Source organism: Argiope bruennichi, chromosome 11 (genome assembly GCF_947563725.1).
Source record: "Argiope bruennichi chromosome 11, qqArgBrue1.1, whole genome shotgun sequence".
Taxonomy (NCBI): Eukaryota; Metazoa; Arthropoda; class Arachnida; order Araneae; family Araneidae; genus Argiope; species Argiope bruennichi.
Window position 1 is genome coordinate 35,126,420 of NC_079161.1, and position 23,033 is coordinate 35,149,452.

The 23,033-nt window shown below is 26.1% G+C and overlaps 1 protein-coding gene across 1 annotated transcript in view; it reads right to left on the reverse strand.

Moving 5' to 3' along the window:
- Positions 1-22,708, reverse strand: part of LOC129956425 (RNA-binding protein 33-like) — a 43,838-nt gene extending 21,130 nt beyond the window's left edge. Inside the window, exons 1-6 of the mRNA XM_056068307.1 lie at positions 22,531-22,708; positions 15,325-15,409; positions 12,702-12,804; positions 11,371-11,461; positions 7,187-7,508; positions 2,536-2,708 (exon numbers count right to left, since the gene is read on the reverse strand). Of these exons, the coding sequence (XP_055924282.1) occupies positions 2,536-2,708; positions 7,187-7,508; positions 11,371-11,461; positions 12,702-12,804; positions 15,325-15,409; positions 22,531-22,569 (813 nt within the window). The 5' untranslated portion in view covers positions 22,570-22,708. The remainder of the gene's footprint in view (positions 1-2,535; positions 2,709-7,186; positions 7,509-11,370; positions 11,462-12,701; positions 12,805-15,324; positions 15,410-22,530) is intronic.
- Positions 22,709-23,033: the final 325 nt, after the last annotated feature.

The window sequence follows — 23,033 nt, forward strand, 5'->3', positions numbered from 1 at the left end:
AATTCTATATTTAAAATTAGCCACCTTTGGTAACCAACTCATTCACTGGAACTAACAATCGCTAAAATTTTTAATTGAATATTTTATGTAACTTGGTACTTATGGCTTCTTCAGCAAAATATTTTTAGACTTCAAATTTTAATAGTCATATAACTCATACTATTTTAAAGGTTTTACATCATTCTTTTCAATGCACTCTGCACTTTTTTTTTTTTTCCCCTTCTTTTTTCATCTGCTACAAAATTTGAAATGGAAAAAGAATCAAACTACTTTTTTTTTTTGTTGAAATTAATAATATTCATTAAATTGTGAGTATAGAGAATAAAATCATTCAGCACTCAAATATTATGTGTACTATAGAGGTGTTTTTTTTTTAATTTATGTAATTTCTCTTATGTATAGAATTTCTGTGTGATTAGTCATACATTTCTCAAATCATCATTATTTTCATTCATCACAATTACAAAAATCATCGTACAATTCATTTTTACTTTTTACAGGGATTTAAATTAATGTAAGTAGTAATTTAAATTAATGTAATAGTAATTTATTTCGTTTCAATCAATAAATATACTTCTGAAAAAATTATGCAGGTAAAATTTTATACAGTCCTTTGGTTCTATGTAACCATATTCAGCAAAATATTCTTGCCACCTAAAATGCTTCAATCTTCGGTGACCAAATATGACTAAATTATGAGGAATATTTTTACTTTAGGACAATCAGAAATTTCATTATTTTAGGCCAACTAACTTCAGGTGCTGATTGTGTATCTTCACCAGCAGTTAATAGAGTAGTCTAAAATAGAGCCTTTTTATAAAATAGTCATATTCAGATTTTTTGTAACTAAAATATGTTTTTGTCACAAAAGTATGAAACTTTTTCTATTTGAGTCTCAAGAATATTTCATTAATTATGACTAAAAGACTGTATAAACAATTGAAATTCTATAATTTATCAAAATATTTATTGTCTCAAATAAAATGCAATTATTTTCTCTATTTAGACCATTTTTCTTATTAAACATATATCCCTATTACTAAAGGTTTAGAAAAGGACTGTTGAATATTGGTTAATGTGGATATTTTGTACATATTAAGCCATTTTGCCTTAAATAACACTGAATTATTGAAGTATAATACAGATATTTTAAGTCACAGAAAACACTTTCTTCCATTTATTATCCCAGAAAATATCATCTAATATTTATTTTATTTTATACAGACATATGCTAAAAACTTAAGTTTTCTAGGTTTAACTTGCTGTGAGAATTAACTTCTTAGTCTTTTAATTTGAGTTTTTGTCAGCATGATGGCAACACACAACCAATTTTTTCATGCAAACTTAACATGCTTGTGCAGGTTCAATTTTATTTTTATTTTGCGTGATTTTATCATTATGAATTGTTTTATATATTTTAAAAAATTAATTAAAATTAAAAATCATAACACAAAATAATATATACCAGTGAAATTTTTTAAACCTTTTAAGATAATGTCAAAATCATTTTTGAACTGTTATATTCTTGGAAGTTATAATGTAAAAACACAAAGATTGTTTAAATTCTAATTAAAACTTTAATTATACGAATTTAAAATCACCCCCCCCCACCTGCAAAGTATATATGTGCCAAGTTTGGTGTATTAATGCCCTACAAACTATTCAGTTTGTAGGGCATTAATACACACATATAAGCAAATACACATTCATCTTTATTATAAGATAAAAGTTACGCCATTTCATAGAAACTCATTCACTTCAGATATCTAAAAAATACAAAAGGTCATTCATATATTTTTATTCTTTTTTTCAGATCGCTATTTTGATAACTGATTCTGGATGATATCAGCACAGAAATTTAAATTTAATTGTAATATTTACTGATTTAAATCTTTAAGCAAAGCACAGTATATAAATTTTTATTTTAAATAATTATCAGTTTATCTTATGCAAATCTTAAAAACAAAAGAAATAGAAAATCTTGTTTTAAAAATTATATCAAATGTTAATTAATATGATTTTAACAAATTTAAAATTTTCATATCATTTACTAAATTTAAAAGCATAAACAATTTAACAAAACTTTTCATATAATTAGAGAAATATTCAACAGATTTGTAAAATGTTGTAATTTTCAGTTAATGAAAGTAAGACATTTTAAAAAACAGAACTTTTAGAATCATAATCATAAAAAAAAAAAAAAAAAAAAAAAAAAAAAAAGCTTCAAGCATGAGCATGTATACTTTTGCAATTTAAAGAATGTTTTAGAGCCTATATATAACTATTAACATTGACTTTTTAATTAGAAATATTATCATTAAAAAATAATATAGTTGAATTTTATAAACTTAAAATTTGCTTAAAGTGAAATCAATGACTTATTCCTTTAAATGAAACAGAACTTATATACTAAACTATTTAACTGGGATTTAATAATTAAAAAAAAAAAAGAAGAAGAAGAGGGACATAAAAGAATAAATATTTTTAGTAGTGAATAAATGAGACAGGGCACATAATTTTAAGAAAGTATGTTACTTGTGGTTGATGATGTTGAGACTGTGAGTTTGAAAATGATTGTCCTGATCTTTGATAATGGCCTGTATTTTTCATTCGCATTGTGCTTTTTCCTTTGAAACGCATTTTTCGCCTTTGTTCATTTTCAAGAAAAGCTTCCACTTTTGCAGTTTCTTCAACACTGATAACTGATTCTGTAAGAGATTCCATACAATGTTTAAAATCAAGGTATATAAAAGAAAAGGGTATTTCATTTAATCTATAAAAATCAAACAAAAACACAATTGCTTCTCAATCGTAAGAACTCCTCTGAAACAGTGGAAAGTACCAATATGAAATTTGATAGTCATTCTGATATTCAAATTTATGTCAACTATGCTATTTTAAACTTTATTTCTTAAAATATCTAATTAAATAAGTAAAGGTCGAATTTTAGTATTTTTGCTCGACTTTCAGATAATAATTTTAAAATAATAATTGCACAAAAATAATTTATAACCATCTTAAATAGTAAAAAAAAAAGTTAGTATAAGTAATATGTAATATTTCATCTAATTTTTATAAATCCTTAAATAATTTAGACCTATGCTGAAGACCATTCAAATTACAACATTTCTACAGAAGTTGAAGGGGAAGGGAATACAGAGAATACCAGAGATTTTATTTAAATTTTAACTCTACCTTATCAGTTCTACTCATATTTATTTTATTTTCATTTTAAACAATACTCTGCTTTTTTATTATGTTCATTGACTAATGTAATATGTATGTTCCTTGTGACTTTATTTAAAAATGAAATTCATTTTGAATTGTTTTCATAATATTCAAGAAAATACACAAAAATATTTCAGAACTTAGAGTAGGTAACTGTATAGATTTGCAATTAGATTAACATTGCATTTAACTTAGTACAATTGCTTTAAATATACATTGATTGATATTAAACTTAAAGGCAAAAAATTTTTATAATATCATTGGTTTAAATTTTGCATTTTATTTTTAAAAAATAGTAGTGTATTTAATTTAAAATTCATTATCATATTTCAATATTTTTCCCGGCTAATTTTATTGTAAATTTAATTGATTTAAATAAATGATTACTACCAAAATAAGACAGATAAAGCAGCTGGTCACCAAAGGCGACTATTATAAAATCAAATCCATTTAAAATAACTCTAAATAGTGAAACATATATTTGTATCAGCAAGAATTTCAGCATATCTCCAGATTAGCTGTGGTGGAATGCTTTTAAGCAAATATTTTTATTTCTGGAGTTTTCAATAAGAAAGCTATAGACAATTTAATATTTAAATCTTAAACTGAATTTGTAGTAAAAAGACTAATACAACAATTTTACCAAATAAAAATGAGTTGGAATCCAATCTAGACAAAGCTGGGTAAAAAATGTTACTAGCATACAAAGAAAAAAAAAGATTTCAAAATGCTTAAAATTTCAGTTAAAATTAAAAATTTAGAAGCAAAATGTAAACTGTGATGCACAGGTGATTGCAATATTTCACAAATTCTAAAAAATTAGCATGTCAAAAAATATGACAGAATAGAAAATAAACAAATTTTTTAAGCCAATATTCAAATGTATATACATAAACACAAATTTTCAAATTTAAGGAAGGAAAATGTTAAGTTCTGACAACAGTTACATATTTCTTTGCTAAGAATGGAAAATTTGGTATGATAAATAATATATTAGAGACAGACAAAGTCTTTTCAATTACTATGTTACCTTAAAACTTGAGGAAACATTATTAGTTAAAGAATCAGTATCCTATTTATAGACAGTTAATCTTTTGTGGCTATACTAAACACAATTACATCTGTTCATTACCTACCTTTTCCTTCATTCCCACACAATTTTCAAAAGAAATAAAAACAATAGTCAGATTTTGAAGTCAAATTATCATCATCACTTTTATTTATTTAGTGCCATTCTTTTTTTTAATTATTATTATTATTTAGATATTCTGTATATTGTGTTGTGCTTCTCTCTAATTTTTTGTCTATATATTTCTACATTCAAATATATCATACGTCAGAGCAGCAGTATTTAAAAATGGCCACAACATTTTCAGAATTGCTTGATTTTAAAGTTAAATCCTAAAACAAACATTTTATTAATAGTATGCCTTATATTGAAGCCTATTCAACATGGAAAAATACTAATATATATATATAGGCAAAAAGATACAACAAGCAAAAGATTAATGTTAAAAAATAAATGCTTTTTTGGAATTCTGTTTCCTACAAAATCTACAAATTACTACTATTTTAAAACAACAGATAAGAATTAATAAAATATGTAACAAAAGAAACTCAGCTAAAAATCAAACTAAATACGTAATAAGTAACTTCATAATAAATAACTTCTCCACCTATATCTTTAAACCTTTAATCAATGGCTTTAAGATTAAGTAAAGGATCGCATTTGAAACTGATGTTGGTGCAGATATTCTAAAACTGCGGCATTGTCACCCAAGTCAACAAGATTTGAATTAAACACCGAAAATAGATCTTTTGGTCAGAATTCAAAGGTCCCAAATATACAAATAATTATTCTTTTTTTTTTTTTTTTTTTTTTGAGATATTTCTAATTTAAATATTTTTTTGTCTGAATATTTCTCAAGTTAATTTTTAATTTAAAAGTTTTTACACCTTCCATTTACATTTCATCCTATAATTGTTATTTTCATTGACCCCAATAATTTTTAGCCCACAACCAGCAATCCTAATAAATACATGGCAAAATTCACATCACTTGATACAATCTAAACACAATGGTCAAATTTCACCTACACTAAAAGTTCAGTAATTATTTTCTTTATTATTTACCATTATCATACCAGACAATTTCTGCACATACTAAAAGTTTGATAAATCCTTTTCCTTACCAGATAAATCCTTTATTCACTTTTTTTTTTTTTTTTTTGTCCTTTTCTATTTACTTTTTTTTTTGTCCTTTTCTATTTTCTTGTTTTAATTTGATTTTACTTTTGTTTTTATTACTATTTATATTTTTTATTACTATGTTATATTTTGTATTGTTTTTTTGTATTTCAATTTTACGTTGCTTTTCCATCCCTACAGCTTTGGTCTGTTATAGCATTTGGGGTAAAGATAGTATCATTTTATGTAATTTGTCCCATACTGTCTGCAAAAAATGTTATAATTCCACTAGCAATCCGCAATGAGTTCATCTTCTGATGAGTAATTAAAGCATTGTTTTAAAAATTTCACATTCTGTTTCAGCTTCTAAATACTGATTTACTACTTATCTCTCTCTCTCTATATATATATATATATGCTAGTGTATCCGGCTTAGAAATTGCTCTTATTACTTTTTGTCGAACAGTAAATATAAAAAAGCATCATACAAACATTTCAGTTCATAATACAAAGGATTTTACAGTAGCATTTAATTTAATTTTTCATTTAAATAATTAATCGGGCAACAAATTATTAAAATTTATCAGGTGTAGGCTTTTCACGTTTCTGACTGTATGGCCAAACACTCCATTCAGTCAGAGGAACGAATATGGAAAAGAAGTCAAGATGATAGAGACAAGCATCAAATAGTTTAATCAAGTGCAAAAATAAATTTAACTGTCACCAAATGGATAAATGCTATAACTTGCCAATAGAAAGTGGTGTTCACATCTTAACTATTATCACACAAAAACATTTTTGTATTATCTTAAAACTTGAAAAATTACTTTTTTCATGATATTTTATTTTTGATATTTTTTTTAAATTTATTTTGGTTCCAATCTGAAGCAATATTATGATGAAACAAACTCATTCCATCAAAACAATTAATGAGTTTTCCAATGTTAAATCAAGATTTTAAAAAATGCCTTCTTTGAATGTAACCTTTAAAAATTTGATTTCCACTTTTATTTCACAGCATAAGTATTTTTTAATTTGCACCCAAACAATTTGTAGTAGACTGATTCAATTAAATTCATGTATTCAGTCATTTCAAATAACACGTTGACATTTTTTTAAAAATGCATTCCTTATTCTACAAATGTTTCACTATCTGAAAAGTCAATAACCTGGGTGAACAAGCTAATATATAAAAAAAAAAATTAATTATTTTTAATTAAATTTTTTTAAAGTTCGTTTTGAAGCGCATATTTTCATTCTCTAAAGTATACCTGTGTTATGTTCGGAAGCTCTAGGTCAAACAGTCAGGTTAGTGAAGTGCCAACACACACACATATTTAATTTTATTAGTAATAGACTATTTATACAACAGGATTCTTTTTGTACTTATTTTAAAAGAAATCTAAAATAAAATATAAATAGCATTACTATTGTAATAGCATTACTAAATGCATTACTTTTGTAATTAAATGGCATTTTATAATTAACAGAAGACAATGGCAAATCAATCTGTAGTAAAAAGCAAATGACTTAATTTTCATATATAAATTAAAAATAAATTCATATAAATGTTGCTTATCATAAATAATTTTTTTTAACTACTTTCTTACCTAATGTATCAGGTATATCTGTTCTCTTTTTTTGCAGATACTAAAGTAATTATGTTACTATATTATTTATGTTAAAACTAGAATTAATTTTCATATATAAATTAAAAATAAATTCAAACAAATGTTGCCTATCGTAAATAATTTTTAAAACCACTTTTTACCTAATGTATCAGGTATATCTGTTCTTTTTTTTGCAGGTGTTAAAGTGATTATGTTACTTCGCTCAGATTTGAAACGCTCTCGATGATCATCTGCCACATTTTCATCTTCACTCTCTTCATCATATTCTAGGGATTCACTAAATGGATCGGATGTCTGGCTATGACTTGCATATGAATTGTCAGATTTTGTCATTTCAATAGTTCTTTCAGGACTATGATGAGATTCTTTTCTTCTGGAAGAGTATTTTTCTCGTTCTGAGTGAGAAGTTAATGAAATTAAGTTGTCTTGACGTTTCCTTTCATTAAATGTTTTTGCAGGTGGCTGAAAGGAAAAAATAAATTGTATTAATATAAATAAAATTTGTTATTAGTTTGTAAACTATAATAATTTAAAGTAGTAAAAAGACTTGAAACATTTCAAAATTTTTTTAAGTTTTGTTCACTTATACTATGATAATGGTATTATAGGTATTAATGATGGCTCTGGTGATGGTTTTCTGGCAATGAATTAAATGGTTAATATTTCATTAATTTCAAATTCATACACTGAAAAAAATTATTTTATCTTTAATGTTGTTTCACTATTCTGTTATCTTCAGTTTTATAAAGCTGAATGAAGATATTGAAGGTATTTTAAATTATTTTATTTATTTCCATCAGAGTTCCCATTTATGTTGTTTATTAATGTACAACAAATATTTTTCTAGAAAATACAAGATTTAAAGATCATTTGATGCAACTGATATTCTCATTTTAATTAAAAATAATATTCCCAGAAAAAGAGAATTTTTTGTAATACAATTTTGTACAAAAGCATATATATAATATTGATGACAGTGAAGTTGAGTAACTGCAAGTTGAATATTAAATAAAACTGTCAATATTCAACAATGGTAGCTTCTAGCTTTATTAACTAGTTATTTTTTCTTTTTTTCCTTCCTTGATAAATGCTGCATAAGGAAGAAGTAAAATCAATTTTCAAGGTGTATTTAATTATAAATTAAATGTTAGCAATTTAACCAAGCTAAAATTAGAAATGAAAATCGTTTCATTCCAAACAACACTAATGCCAGGAAATAAATAATAAAAATGCAAGGAAAAATTCACTTCATTAGCTAGCCAATTAGCACAAGTCAATTCTGAGAAAATAGTTTTCAAACATTTTGCATACCTTACATACAAGTAAAATGATTACTGTCTGTGACAACCAAACAAGGTAGTTATCAAAATATTTGTTTCTTAATGGAGAATTCAGAGTTTGATCCTGGATGTGATATTTTTTCCCCTCCAAAAATGATTTTAATTAAATTAACAACTTAAAAATATTTTTTTGTACATATAAATGTTTATTTTCCTAATACTTCAATTATAATTTAATTCTTAAGTAGAAAAATAATTATATATATATATGCTTTTGTGCTATGCTGTGTCTTGTAAATAATTATGATTTCCTGGATGGTTGCAGAGAGAGAATAAAATGAAATTAAAAATACAACATCTTGTCTATGTCTTCAAACCTGCCTTCTGCTGCAAACACACACACACACACACACACACACACACACACACACACACACACACACACACACACACACACACACACACACACACACACACACACACACACACACACACACACACACACACACACACACACACACACACACACACACACACACACACACACACACACACACACACACCAATATATATATAAGGAATTTTTTTTAAAATTTTTTTCAAAATTATTTCATATCAAATAAGCAATTTATAAATAGTTATAAAGAATATTTAACTCATTTTTTAAAGCAAAAATAAGTGCTCAATCATTTAATACTTGAATTAAGATTTAATTGTTAAACAGAAAAACAATTATATATATAAAGTTTTTCAAAATTTAAATTAAATTGACTATTTGTAAATAATTTTAATTAACATGTTATTCACTACTAAGGTGATTTCATCAACAGTATTCAAGACACTATCCCTATCCACAGACATTTGAATTTCAGAATATTTCAACTATCCATATTATATCTAATTAACTAAAGGATAATACAGTTAAACCTGACTTAATGAGTGCTCCGCATAACAAATGATTTGCATTATGAACAAAACAAAATATTTAAAAAGTTACTCGCTTAATAATGTTTCGCAGAATGAGTGGTGAAGAGATACTATGAGGTCACATGCTGGATTGGCTTGTATCAATCTGTGTTTATAATCCAAATGGGAGAAGTTTTGGCAGGATAACATTGTTGAACATGACTCAAAGAAGTTTGTGCAAACACATGTGGAGCCTTATTTGAAGAAATATTGTCTCAAGATAATGGGGTTAGAAGAGGATAAAACAACATTGATGAGCATACATAACATAAAGCATAGCCAGAACTACTGAAGAGCTTATGGAACTGCATTATATGTCATAGCAAAATACTGCAGAAGAGACTTGGTCAGGAGAATGAGAAATAATAGAAACCACAGAGCAACAACTGCTAGTGAAATAGGAGAGATGTTGAAAGCAAGGAAATTTATTACATTGTATTTGAGAAACACCACCCTAATAAGGCCAGAAGCTATGTGCTTCACAAATTCATTTAAAGATAAGCTGTGTCTCATTTGTACCAAAATTTGATGCACAGACAAAGACTTATTAAAAAAAAAAGCGTGCATTATAAATAACAATATTATTAAATTTGTTTCACTTTTTTTTTTTTTTTTTTTTTTTTTTTTGGAATGGAATGCATTGTTCTATTTTACATGGATTCATATGGAAAAAAATGTTTCATTTAACAATTACAATTAAAACTTGAAAATGAATTATGCTCATTAAGCAAAGTTCCTCCATATAAAATACTCCAATAACAGCTAAACTGAAGAAGAAATGGCATGTTTTCTCAATTTTCTAGAACAGGAGTTGCAGAATAGGACAAGTAATATCAAAACATAATTTAGGTGCCCATAACTTAAAACTTTCTTTTTGTGTTCTAAAAGAATTCTGTTAAAAAAACTAATCTTTCCTATTTTTGTTTGAATATGAATGACCATAAAAATTTTGGGCACCTACTTACACATTCAACAACTTAACTAATTTTTACTATTTTTCTAGAAATTTTTAAGTTATAAATCTTTATTTTTGTATTTAATAAATTATCAGCTGTTCTCTTTAATTTCTAAGATAAATATGGTTTCTTAGAGTTTGAAAAAATAATTCAACTCTAATAAAACCTAAAAATTTAAAGCTTTTAATGAGTTTAAGATAATGTTGTAATTCATATAACTAATCATCTTTAAAGCTAAATTTATCATTATTTCATAATTTAAAGATAAAATTCTAATTAAAACTCAAATATTATGTGAAGGAACATTTATTTTTGCAAAAAAATTGAATAACATATAGATTAAAATTAATTGTAAATTATTAATTTAATTTGAAATGATTTTATAAAAAAGTTTTTAAAATATGTATCCAAAATTGAATATTATTTTCCTAGTTTCCAAGCAGATGCATTGATTATCATGGTTGTTTGGCTACTGTTAAATAACTTATTAGTATATAAGAAATGTTAAAAATTTGGGGGCTATTTTTTAAGTATCAGCTAGCTGGACATTGCATTTTAACATTTTAATGAATGATTCTTAAATTCAAGCTACAATTATACTAAATCCCATCTTGAACACAATTATATAACCAGTATTTTCCCCTTGTAAATCTTAATATATATATATATATATATATATATATATATATATATACCTATTTATGTTTGTATAAGCATTTAAAAATGAAACTTTTAAGGTGGATATGGGAGAGGGGTTCTAGGGATTATAATCAGAAACAATGAGTGAAAATTTTCCAAAAGTTGTGTTGTGAAAATGATTTGCTATTTGTAGTCTTCTTATAAAGAATCAACAAATTAATTCAGTATTAGTGGGAGGGAGGATAACAATACTTTCAGCAAAAATGTTAAATAACTAAGAATTTAAATTTTCAGAAAATAAGGCGGATAGAAATTAGAATGCTATCACTGTGATTAAAAATTCTTACTTAACCTTAATTACTAAAAATTTTTTAATCATAAAAAACAAATACAAAAACGTTTTGATATTTCTTTGTTCTATAAATGAACATGCATGCTAAAAGTAATTAAGCCTTTAAAAAATGAAGGATGAGACAAAAATACCTCTTTTGTTAGAATATCTGAATTTTCTTGAGTAAAGCTTTCTATTTCAGCATCCAAATCATCTAATTCTAAAATATCTTCTGGTGGAGTTCTGAGGGGGGAAAAATGATAGTATAATAATAAATTGGCATCACAGAAAAGAAGTTTTTTTTTTTTTTTTTCTTTTACTTTCAAATGGTATAAAAATCTTTTTCTTTTTTTTTTAATTGCCAAAGTTTCAGAAATTAACCAAGAAAAACCAAATTTTGCTTCATTTTAAAATTATTAATCCTTCATTACATAATTAACCCTTTATTCATCAAATTATTTTACCATCAAATTTTCAAATTTATTTTTGAAAATTTGATGGAAAAATTAGTTAATTTTGGTACAAAATAAACCCAGGAAGAAGAAAAAAATATACTTTTTTATCAATTAAATTAATAATAAATGATTTTTAATGTTATTTATAGTTGATATCTAATGCTTTCTATTGGAAATACATTATTTGTTTTCTTTCAAAGACTATTAGAAAAAATAGTCCGATTGTGAAAATATCAGTTGGATTTAAACTGTACTTTAAAGTACCATTGGCAATTAAAGGGTTACAATTAGAAAAAATAATTTTTATTTGCATATTCCTACCCTTCTAAGAATTGTTGGTCAAATTTCATTGATCTATGCCCTCTTTGTAGTTAGTACCTCTTTTTTATGTTAGTAGAAAAAGTTTTGCTAAAATAAGATATTTAAGTTCAGCTCAAATTTTAGCAATAGAAATGATTATGCTTCCTAATAAAGGAACAATATATGAATAATAAATTAAGAATGCTTAACTTAAATAAATTAAATTTTAAGCTTAACAAGAAATTATTTAGAACTCCAATCTATAAAATATATTAGATATTTATGATTTAGCAACTTCACTAACAACTTCAAAGAAAAAATTGTGATGGTATTATTAAATAAATTATATTACACAAATAGAATTTTCCGGCTCAGAAAGTTAACTTTTATAAATTTAATTATCCATGAAACAAATATGATTAAATTGCATACGGAAGAAAAGAAGTTTATAAATTTATAAAGATTTGAATGTATTCTAATAAAATAAAAATATTTTTGAGGTTTAAAGGAAACAAAATTTAATTACAAAGTTTTCATAAGCAAATTTGTTGGATTGATTAATATGAAATATACATGCAAATTTAGTATTCATTAAAAATGCTTGAAAATACCTGATATGAATAAGTTTATTACTCTTTTTCTTGATTAAAAATACAGGACAATTATAATTAAATCATAATTTAAAAGATTTTTTTAATATTTAAACAAGCATAATAAGCACTGTTTACCTTCGCTTTTCAGATTCAATATCTGCAACTTCATATAATTCAGCATTACTTTCTCCAATTTCCACAGGATTACCATCTTCATCAACATATTCAAGTTCTTGATCTAAGAAACAGCTTTTTAATTATCTCTGAGAAAATTTATAACAATCAATATTTAAATTAAGCAACTATAAAAAATAACATAAACTAATTTTTGCATCAATTTATAATTGATTATCAAATAATTCTTTAATATAAAAATAGATAAAGATGAATCTCCATATAACCAAACCTGCCAGATATAAATGACTTTTTTGACAATTTCTTTGAATTTTATGATAAAAAGTATATTTCAGATAGCAGTTTCTTAAGCATTCATATCAATTTATTCATGAAATGAATTCAATGACTCTTATACATACCTTTAAAAGTTTAATGAAAAAGGTAAATTGAGAAACTAATACAAGCCCCCCAAAAAAATAATTTCCGGAAAAATATAACAAGAATAATGATATAAAAATTTTCAGAATGAGCTATTCAACAGAGAAAGCAAGCTATCAAGGATAAATATAATAAAAAGGAAATCCAATAATTACTTAGGAAAAATATATCTTAAACTATAGATTTTGACTTCAAGTGTGGTCATGTAGGAGGATTCTGAGGTTACAAATTTTTTTTATTATTCTTTATATAAAAATTTTTAATATTTGTAAGCAAAAATTGTTTAGAAGAGCATATTAACTTTAGACAAATTTAATAAAAACTTTTAAATTAATTATATCAAACTGAATAATTCCATTTTCTTTAATTGATATTTAATTTCCTTATTTTTTTTTATTTATTTATTTATTTATTTATTTTTTTTTTTTTCTTATTCTTGTGACATAGCAAAACTTTTTGAATGAAAATGGAATCAATAAATGCTTTTTATCTTGAAAAGGGAGTAACAAGTAGATTTCAGACAAATTTGACAGATTTCTCAGTAATTTTTTAAAAACTATTACCACACTGATTTTCATTTTCGAACCAGTATAAAAAATAAATAGAACAGAAAAAGTGAGTAAAATGCTATTCAATAAAATAACTAATGGATAACATCTATTTCTCTTTACAAAATATGAAAGTTGAAGCCATGATCAACAAATTATTAATTATTAATAATTTTTTTTTTCAATTCAATAGCAAAAATTACTATGAACAGAAACAACTATTATTTTGATTTTGCCTTTATATTTACTGCTCATATCTTCCTCGTTAATTTTATTCACGTCATTCACGTTAATTTTATTCAGTCACGTAATTTCATTCAATAAAATAACTAATGGATAACATCTATTTCTCTTTACAAAATATGAAAGTTGAAGCCATGATCAACAAATTATTAATTATTAGTAATTTTTTTTTTTTCAATTCAATAGCAAAAATTACTATGAACAGAAACAACTATTATTTTGATTTTGCCTTTATATTTACTGCTCATATCTTCCTCGTTAATTTTATTCACGTATCTCTTCTGCAATAGTACAGAAAGATAAAAATTGTTGATCAATCTAGTCTAGAACTTTATGATTTAATGGGAAACATAAACAATTTCAGAACCATTAGAATATTGATTAATAGCCTTTAGCATCAATTCTGTGTGATTTTCATTGTCTATAGACAAAAACATGGTTTAAATAATTGGCTTGACTAAAAGGTTTTCAATAAAAAAAAATGTTGAATGAGCATCTAAATTGACAAAATTTATTATTTCTTAATGTTTAATATGTGGATTTTTCAGATGAAAATAAAATCATGAATAAAGCTCTACTCTAACCATATTAATTAGAAAAAGCATTAAAGTAAAATTTTCTCCTTTTAAAAAAGAATTGGAAGTAATATGAATACTAATCTTCAGAATATGCCTCAACAAAAATCTCAAAACAATATGGGAATCTTAGTACAAGAAGAAGCATGCTTAACTCCTTTTAGTAAATGAATTAAAGCTTTTAAATTCATGAAATTAAATCTATATTTGCTTTCCCTCAATAGCAAAAAAATCTGGACAGCAAATCTATCCAAAGACTTCCAACTCCATAATATTGAAATTAAAAGAGCCTAGAAGTGTCATTACATCTATATCCCTAGCACACATAGAATAAAAGGCTAGGAAAAGAATTAATAACTGATAGAATTCCTTTTAACTTGGACTTCTCATGTTACTCTTTTTATATAAACTTTTTTTTAGCCAGACTTAAAGACAGAGGGGGAAAAAATTGAAATATATCAATAATTTTCCATAACTTCAAATGTAATTTAAAATAATGCCAACAAATGTGCTTAAAATATATTACTGAAACTAACTCTATAAATAATGTTTAGCATTACCTTAAAGTTGAAATTTCACTTTTATTAAATGACAAAAAGTCCTGTCACAAGAGATACTTCTAGCCAATGCCAAAACATAATAAGACTGTTCTACTTAACACACTTCTGTACAGAATGGATGATGATTTATAAAACAAATGGGAATCAATGAAATAATATTTAAAGTACTAAAATAGAGATTTAGTGAATAAATATCAAATATAAAAAATACCCAGACAATATAGAGAAATGACAGAGAATTTAAAAAATATAAATATATCAAAGAAATTTTAATTACCAATGACATCTCGTTCAATTTCTTCATCACTCAATCCTAAAAGAGCAGCTTCTTCATCAATATCCAGTTCATACAATCCATCATCCTACATAAATTATTAAGTTAAAATCATTTCAGAATTTATTAAAAATGATTTCCTTGTCATCTATTAAAGAAGAAATTATTATTAGAGAAAAGTAGAATATTAAAAACCCTTTGCAGTTTAAAAGAAATACTATGAGCAAAGAGCTTTTAAATCATTCATAATACTGGGGAATAGCGAATTCAGTATCTTAAATCTGTGACATGTTCTTAACAAATTTTAGCTTCTGGATCTGAAAATAATAACAGTTTCTGTCTACCACATCAACTTTTTAAGAAAAATTTTACTCTCTTTTGTATGATTTAGTGACATCAAAAGTCATACAAAATGTGCACATAAAAGAAGATAAAGAGAAAATTTAGTAAATATACTGTTTACAATGAATAATTTTATAAATACAAAAGTTACACACAGTTACTGCACATTAAATTGTGTTCATAGAAATAGTATTTTTTTAGCAAAGAGTAAACATACAGTGGTGGCCAAAAGTGTGGACATTTTTTGAAAGTTTCATGTTTTTCAACTTTGCGTGCTTGTAGAATATATTAATTTTCCCTTAAATACAAATGTTTGTATATCAAATTGAAGGTAATTTAATGTAAAATTTAATAACAAAAACAGTATTACAATATCTGTATTACAAAAAAAAGTTACGCTCATTTTAGTAAGATCTATCTTAGATTTGCATTTTTTTAAAGTGATACTTACACAATCAATACTTAGTAGGATAACCCTTATTTTTTAAGACAGCTTCACAGCGTCTTTTCATCGAGTGAACGAGTGTTTGGAGTTCATCTTTCGTAATCACATGGTGTCAAGAATCAATTATAGATTCAATAAATTGTCTTTTAATGGAGGGACGTTTTTTTCGTACAAGAATTTTCAAACGTTGCCGCAAATTTTCAATTGGATTGAGATTAGGACTGTTTCCTGGCCATGGTAATACATCTATGCCTTTATTTTGAAACCATGTTTTGCATACTTTTGCTGTGTGGCATGGAGCTGAATTCTGCTGAAAAATAAATGGTGATTTGTTGGGGAAGAAATCCCTGATGGAAAGTATCAATTTTGGTTCCAGGACAGTTTCGGTGTATTTTTTGGCATTCAGGATGCCATCAATCACTTGAATTCGGCCCACACTATCTGCAGAAATACATGCCCAAATCATGGCATTTGTTGTAGTTTTTATAGTTGCTTCAATGCAATCAGGATGAAGTCCTTCACCTACTCTACGTCTCACATATTTTCTACCATCACTATCAAAGAGCGATATATTAGTCTCATCGCTCCAGATTACTTGCTTTCATTGATTTTCTGACCATTTAATGTATTCTTTTCACTTAACTCGTTATGGTTTTTTCCTTGGAATTCTAGCTTGTAGTCTAAATCCTGATAACATTCTTCTTATTGTTCTTGAACTTACTGCAATACCCGCTGCATTCATTTAACATCTAATGGCATCTGATGAAATTTTTCTATCTTGAAGGCATAGCCGGGTCATTTTCAAAATTCGGTGCCATTTGGAAATTGAAAAGACAAAAATAAAAAAAAATTTAATTAGTAAATTTCTTTTGATATTATTAAACAGACATTATTTCTGTATATTACTTGAATATTTTTGATACATTTTTTTCTTTTATATATTTTTAATTGATGTTTTTTTGGTCAGATATGATGAAAATTGTCATGTCTGTTACCGGACATTTTTCTTGTAATTTTTGTATTTAAGTTCAGTGTACAATAATGTAAAGCTATATTTAATATAAGTATAGAGTCATTTTACCCATATAATAAAGACTTTCAAATAAAAAAATATTTCTTATAGTATTTTTATACTTTTGTTTGTCATGTCTGTTACTAATAAATAATTCTTACAAGGATTTTTTTAATATAAAATACTATAAAAAACAATTAATGCAAAATGTCTGTCATTGTTATATATACTAGGCAGAGTCAATTAATATGTAACTCGAATTGTAGCAATATTATGTCAATTTAAACTTTTTAAGGAAAATTTTGAAATGGTAACAGACATGACACAAAGTAACAGACGTGACACTGAGTAACATACGTGACATAAATTCAGGAGCCAAATTTTGATGTAAAGCTTGAAAGATAGAATTAAGCTAAAATGTGTTTCTCTTTTAGTACATAACTTTTTACTATAAAATAAAAATTAAAAAAAAATATATATATATGTATATATTATTTGAAATTCACAGATACAGAATTGGAACATGTGTACACATTTTATTTTTTAGTATTTTCTTGAGCTACAATGCTATTTATTCAACATCATATTTGGAGAGATCCACATCAAACATCAAATATTATAATTGGCAAAAAGAGCATCCAGTTAGATTTGGAAGTTTCATTACAATATCCTCTGCTTCAATATTATATTCTTTATCATCCTCTCAAAAGAACTTTGCATGATTCCTGACTTTTTTAAAATACTTAACTGTAAAATTGTTGTCCTGGATGTTGATTATTTCTGAAACGAAATATTTTATCGATCGTTTACCCTCCAATTTTACAAGTACGAAGCTTCCTTCTTGAATATCTTGTTGAAAATTGTTGGATAAAGGAGAAGAAAAAGATTTACAATTATTTTCTGCGTTATTTATTGTCATGGCTGTTCTTGTTCATTTTCTTTTAATGCAAATACATTAACTGTAAAACAGTCACAGACATTTTTCTGTCAGCAGAAACAGCTTAAATCCCTAAAAAACATTGAGTCGTTCCCAAAAGAAAAAATTTCATGTACGCTCATCGTTCCTTTTAAAACCGGAATATTAGATGGAATTATTTTTTTAAACATTTCTACATCTGTTTCACAGATATAATGAAGCTGAATGTTTGTTTTATTTATTAAAACATTAAACAGAGTTTTTGCATCGGGTATATCTGTCCTCTGTGCAACTATTTTGTCAGCAGCTCTCTTAATGGCTCCCCCTATTCCATCAGCAGCACCCTTGCCGTGACCAGCCTCAAAAAAAGACCATGATCCATACTTATAACCATTATTTGCTATATGCTCATTCAAAAGGAAGAAACTTTTCTTCTGTCGATATTGTGTGGTACGGCCATCAGAAAAAAAGTGGATAATTTCAACTTCGGGGGAAATTCTCTTAAGCTCATTGAATATTGGCTGAAGGTGAGCCCAAATTGCTGCAGGACCATGGTTGTAACATTCGGAAATTGTGCAGAACGAAATTGGTTCATGCTGGTTTCTTAGATATAAAGTGCCAGTATGCAGAGTTGCCTGCTTTCTCGATCCTCCAAAATGAAATGCCTGCACTTCTGTAGCATGTTTACACACGTAATTTTCAGAAATAAAGTTTAATAAAGCAAATGATTTGATAACATTGCAAACATTAATCAATTCAATAAATACAATGTGATAATAAAAAACAAAGAAGATAAGAGAAAAAATGAAAACTGTAACAAATATGCACTTTCAAAAAGTAAGAACTTACATTTATTCCCTCCCCCCCCCACCCTTAAAAAATTCTTCCTAAAACATCAACTAAAATTTAAACAAAACAAACCCAAAAATTGAACCATATTTCAAATCTTGAAACATGTCAAGTCTGTTACCAAGATTGTCATGTCTGTTACTATATAGAGTAACAGACATGACCAGTAACAGACATGACATTTCAAAGTACAAAAATTAAGGAAACTAAATAATTCCATAAAAACATGAAAATAAATTTTAATTAAAATTAAAAGCCTAAAAACCTAAATTAATCAGTTGAATAAATTTATAAATAAATATATTTTATACAAAATATTAAGGTAACAGACATGACATGCAATAAAAATACTTAACACAAAAAGGCTTCAGCTTCTTCAATCAAACATTCAAGATGGCTGCTTGCATTTCTTTCTTAGAACATGTTTCAATGGTATACAAGTGTTGTCATTTTAAAATTTCAATCTTGTTGCTTAAAATGTTGAAAATATTGTATGGTAACAGACATGACTTAATGTCTGGACAGCTGTATTTAATTGGTAAAAATCATCTATTCTTCTTAAAAGGTTATTAAAACCTTCTTTATAACATAATTAAAAGTATTTTTCACAATAAAAAAATATGTCAGAATAAAAATTTTAATTTTTGGAAAGTAATGCAGCAAAAAACATTTTGAGTTTTATGATTTGGACAGCTGAATTTTTGTTTCTTCTCAACTTCTTTATTAGAAAAAAAAATAAAAAATCAGATGAATTATTTTAATTTTATTGTTTCTCCACTGGAAATTGCCTGCTAAAAAGCATGGTAAAAAGAAAAATCATTTAAACTTTATAACATCTTGTAAAAAAAATGTGTTTCACATGGACAACAAATGGCACCGAATTTTGAAAATGACCCAGCCGTTTAATTTTTCTATCTTGAAGGCATAGCCGTTTAATTTTTCTATCGGCAGTAGCACTTGTGCCCTTTTTTCGGCCTGATTTGGCCTTATTTTCCACTGATTTCGTTTTTTCATAACGTAAACAGAACTTTCGTACACCAGAACAAGTCACTGAACCACCTTGTCTTGCAATTTCAGCATAATAGAGGACAATTTCTCTCAATATGACAATTCAGCTTCTTTTTGTAGATGTCCAATCAGTTCTTCTTGTTGGTGACATTGTTTAAAATTAGTTTAATTAGAAAAAAGGACTTAAAATATTCAAAAAGAGCAATACTCTATTTAATTGTACTTGTATGCATCATTCCGCAAAATATTTCCACAACAATAACTATTTTACATACCAAATAACCTAAACTATAGTTACAGACATTTGATGGGGTCCTCAGAACAGTGTTTGTGATTGGCTAGTACGCTTTTATTGCAAAACACGTCATTATTCAAAACGATTTGTGTTTGTTTGTTCTACTAAAATGAGCGTAACTTTTTTTGTAATACAGATATTATAATACTGTTTTTGTTATTAAATTCTACAATAAATTACCTTCAATTTGATATATAAACATTTGTATTTAAGTGAAAATTAATATATTCTACAAGCACGCAAAGTTGAAAAACATGAAACTTTCAAAAAATGTCCACACTTTTGGCCACCACTGTATATATTTTGGCTTACAGAATTTTTCTAGAGTGTTTAATCTGTGGACATTCTGGCTTTGCTGCTCCAACAATAGTCAACTATCATACCATCGCATCTACTTTGATACTGTGCCTCCATGCCTTTCAAATTTTGGTAAAACTGCTTATCACTCACAGCATTTTTCGGAATGCATGTACGATGACTACATAAAATCTGCAATTTAAGGTTTATGTTACAATCAAACACTTTGTAGTTCCTTAAACACTGCTAATCAATTTCAGTTTAATTCTGCACTTGTGTATTTCCAAGAAAGAATTTGACAATGTTTTTAAATGTTAGCTCTGTATTCTTTCAAGTTCTATCATTGTTCTAATGAAATACTCACCTCTTACATACAGCGAAATCTGTGAACCATCGAATGCACTGACCTTTATCTTTCAAATAACAATTCGGAAATGGGAAATGAGATATTTAAAACAGTCTCTTTATTGACAAAGTTTTAAAAAAATTGCTTCATGAAACCCAGTTTTAAATGAAGAGGTGAAAATATAATGTTCTTTCTGTCAACAAATAGTTGATGTAAAAATTTTTTTATCACTGGTTTAAAGGTCAGATATTGGCACCTAATTTGATTATATTCTTTTATATTTCTTATAAGCTCTGCTATCCCACATACGAAAAAAAAAAAAAAGGGTTACTTGGTATATCCACATTGTCAGTCAAGGTAACAGCAGATCACTTTAAGGTCAACACAGATGATCCCTTTGTGCATATGATATTGAAATAAAGCAATAACTCCCTTTATGTCTTTATATGCTTTGTTCAAACAAATTGAATAGTCTATTGGGATTCTACCAAATAAATTTTCATTGTAGAGGAGGACAACTTCAAACTTTGCTTTGAATTATCGATGAACAATTACCATTAAATTACATTATAAACTAAAATTTCATGAAATAATGCAATGGCAATACACAATTCCATCATCACTTCGAAACTGTTGCAGAAACACACTTTGCCTTCATCAAAAATAAGATATTGTTGTCCTTTTTTCACTTTGTTCTCTATATTTGTTATTCTATCATAAATATGCTTTCTTTGAAAAATAAATTATTTTCTATTTATTGAAAGATAGTTTATATATGAATTGAAAAATTCCTCATGTTATTATAAATTTCATACACAATGTAATTTTTTATTCAAGGGCTATAATAAGAAACTTTGACAAAGATTATTTGTGCAATGCATTGTAGTAGCTACAGATGCATATCATTGAAATAAAAACTTAGCATCAAAATTAATTAAATGCTATTGAATAATATATCTTCCCATAACTTCTGTGAGCTTTAGGAGCCTGTTTTTAGTTTAGCACTCAATCGAGAGATCTAAAAGCAAAAGCACTGACAAGCTTATAGTACAAAACTAATTCTTTCATATAAAAAATTATTTTCGATAGGAGAAAAAACTAGATTTTACGAGCCTATGAGACTAAAGATTTAAGAACATGGCATAGTGTTGTTGCTGGCGGACAACTGCTTAATGTTAAATTTAAAATTAAATTTAACGAACTTTTGCTTAAAATATTAAAATATGGAAGATACTCCTAGCTCTGAAATCTAACAAAAGAAAATATCTCGATCTCCAACTAAATAAAATCATTACGCTTCGCCCCGCAAATAATATAAATTGTCTTACCAAAAAAAAATTTCATGTTTGCATTTTATTGCTTTGTTAAATAATGACTCCATCATTATTCAAAATCATTGAAATATAAAAGTAACTATAAAAAGAATATTTTAAAAACATTTGGAACAAAACAAATAAAAGGTGCTTAAGCGCGGATTAAAAATATCATATAAATTTTTGTATGAAAGTCTAATATAGGATAATCAATGACGATTAATGTTATAGAATTTAAGCAGTCAAACGTTACTCCTGTTTTAAAAAAATAATAAATAAACAATGTCCAAAATTATTTCTAGGTAAAAAAGATGCATATCAGGATATAACATCAGATTAAAAAACATGTTTCCAAAAAAAGAATGATTCCAATAAACAATACATACTTTAAATTGTCCGTCATCAGCAAGAAGATCATCGTCCATTTTCGTAAAGCTTATGTAAAATTGTTATTTAAAATACCATATCCGACCCTAAATTTAGTGATTTTAATTGAAAACAAACAATTTCACAAACAGCCTAAAGAAAAATTCTATATTCATCTTCATTTCAGTTCGTATTTGTCCTGTCCCCACAGACAAACACCAAAAAATGAGTTTCTGCCGACTAGATGGGCACAGTAACCACTATTCTTACAAATTAAAAATTTCTAGATCTAGCGAATGCGTTTACCTTTGCCATGTTACTAAATGACAATTTTCCATATACTTAAATCTAATATTTCTTTTATTTAAAATTCAACCTTTTCTCTATTCAAAATAATTTTATGTATAAATAACAAAACTTCTCACAATGTACCTGTACATTCTATGGCTCTTAAATTTATGGTTAAAACGCAGTTTTCTGATTTTAAAAGTAAGTCTTTTGTTTTTATTATTTCGTATAGAAA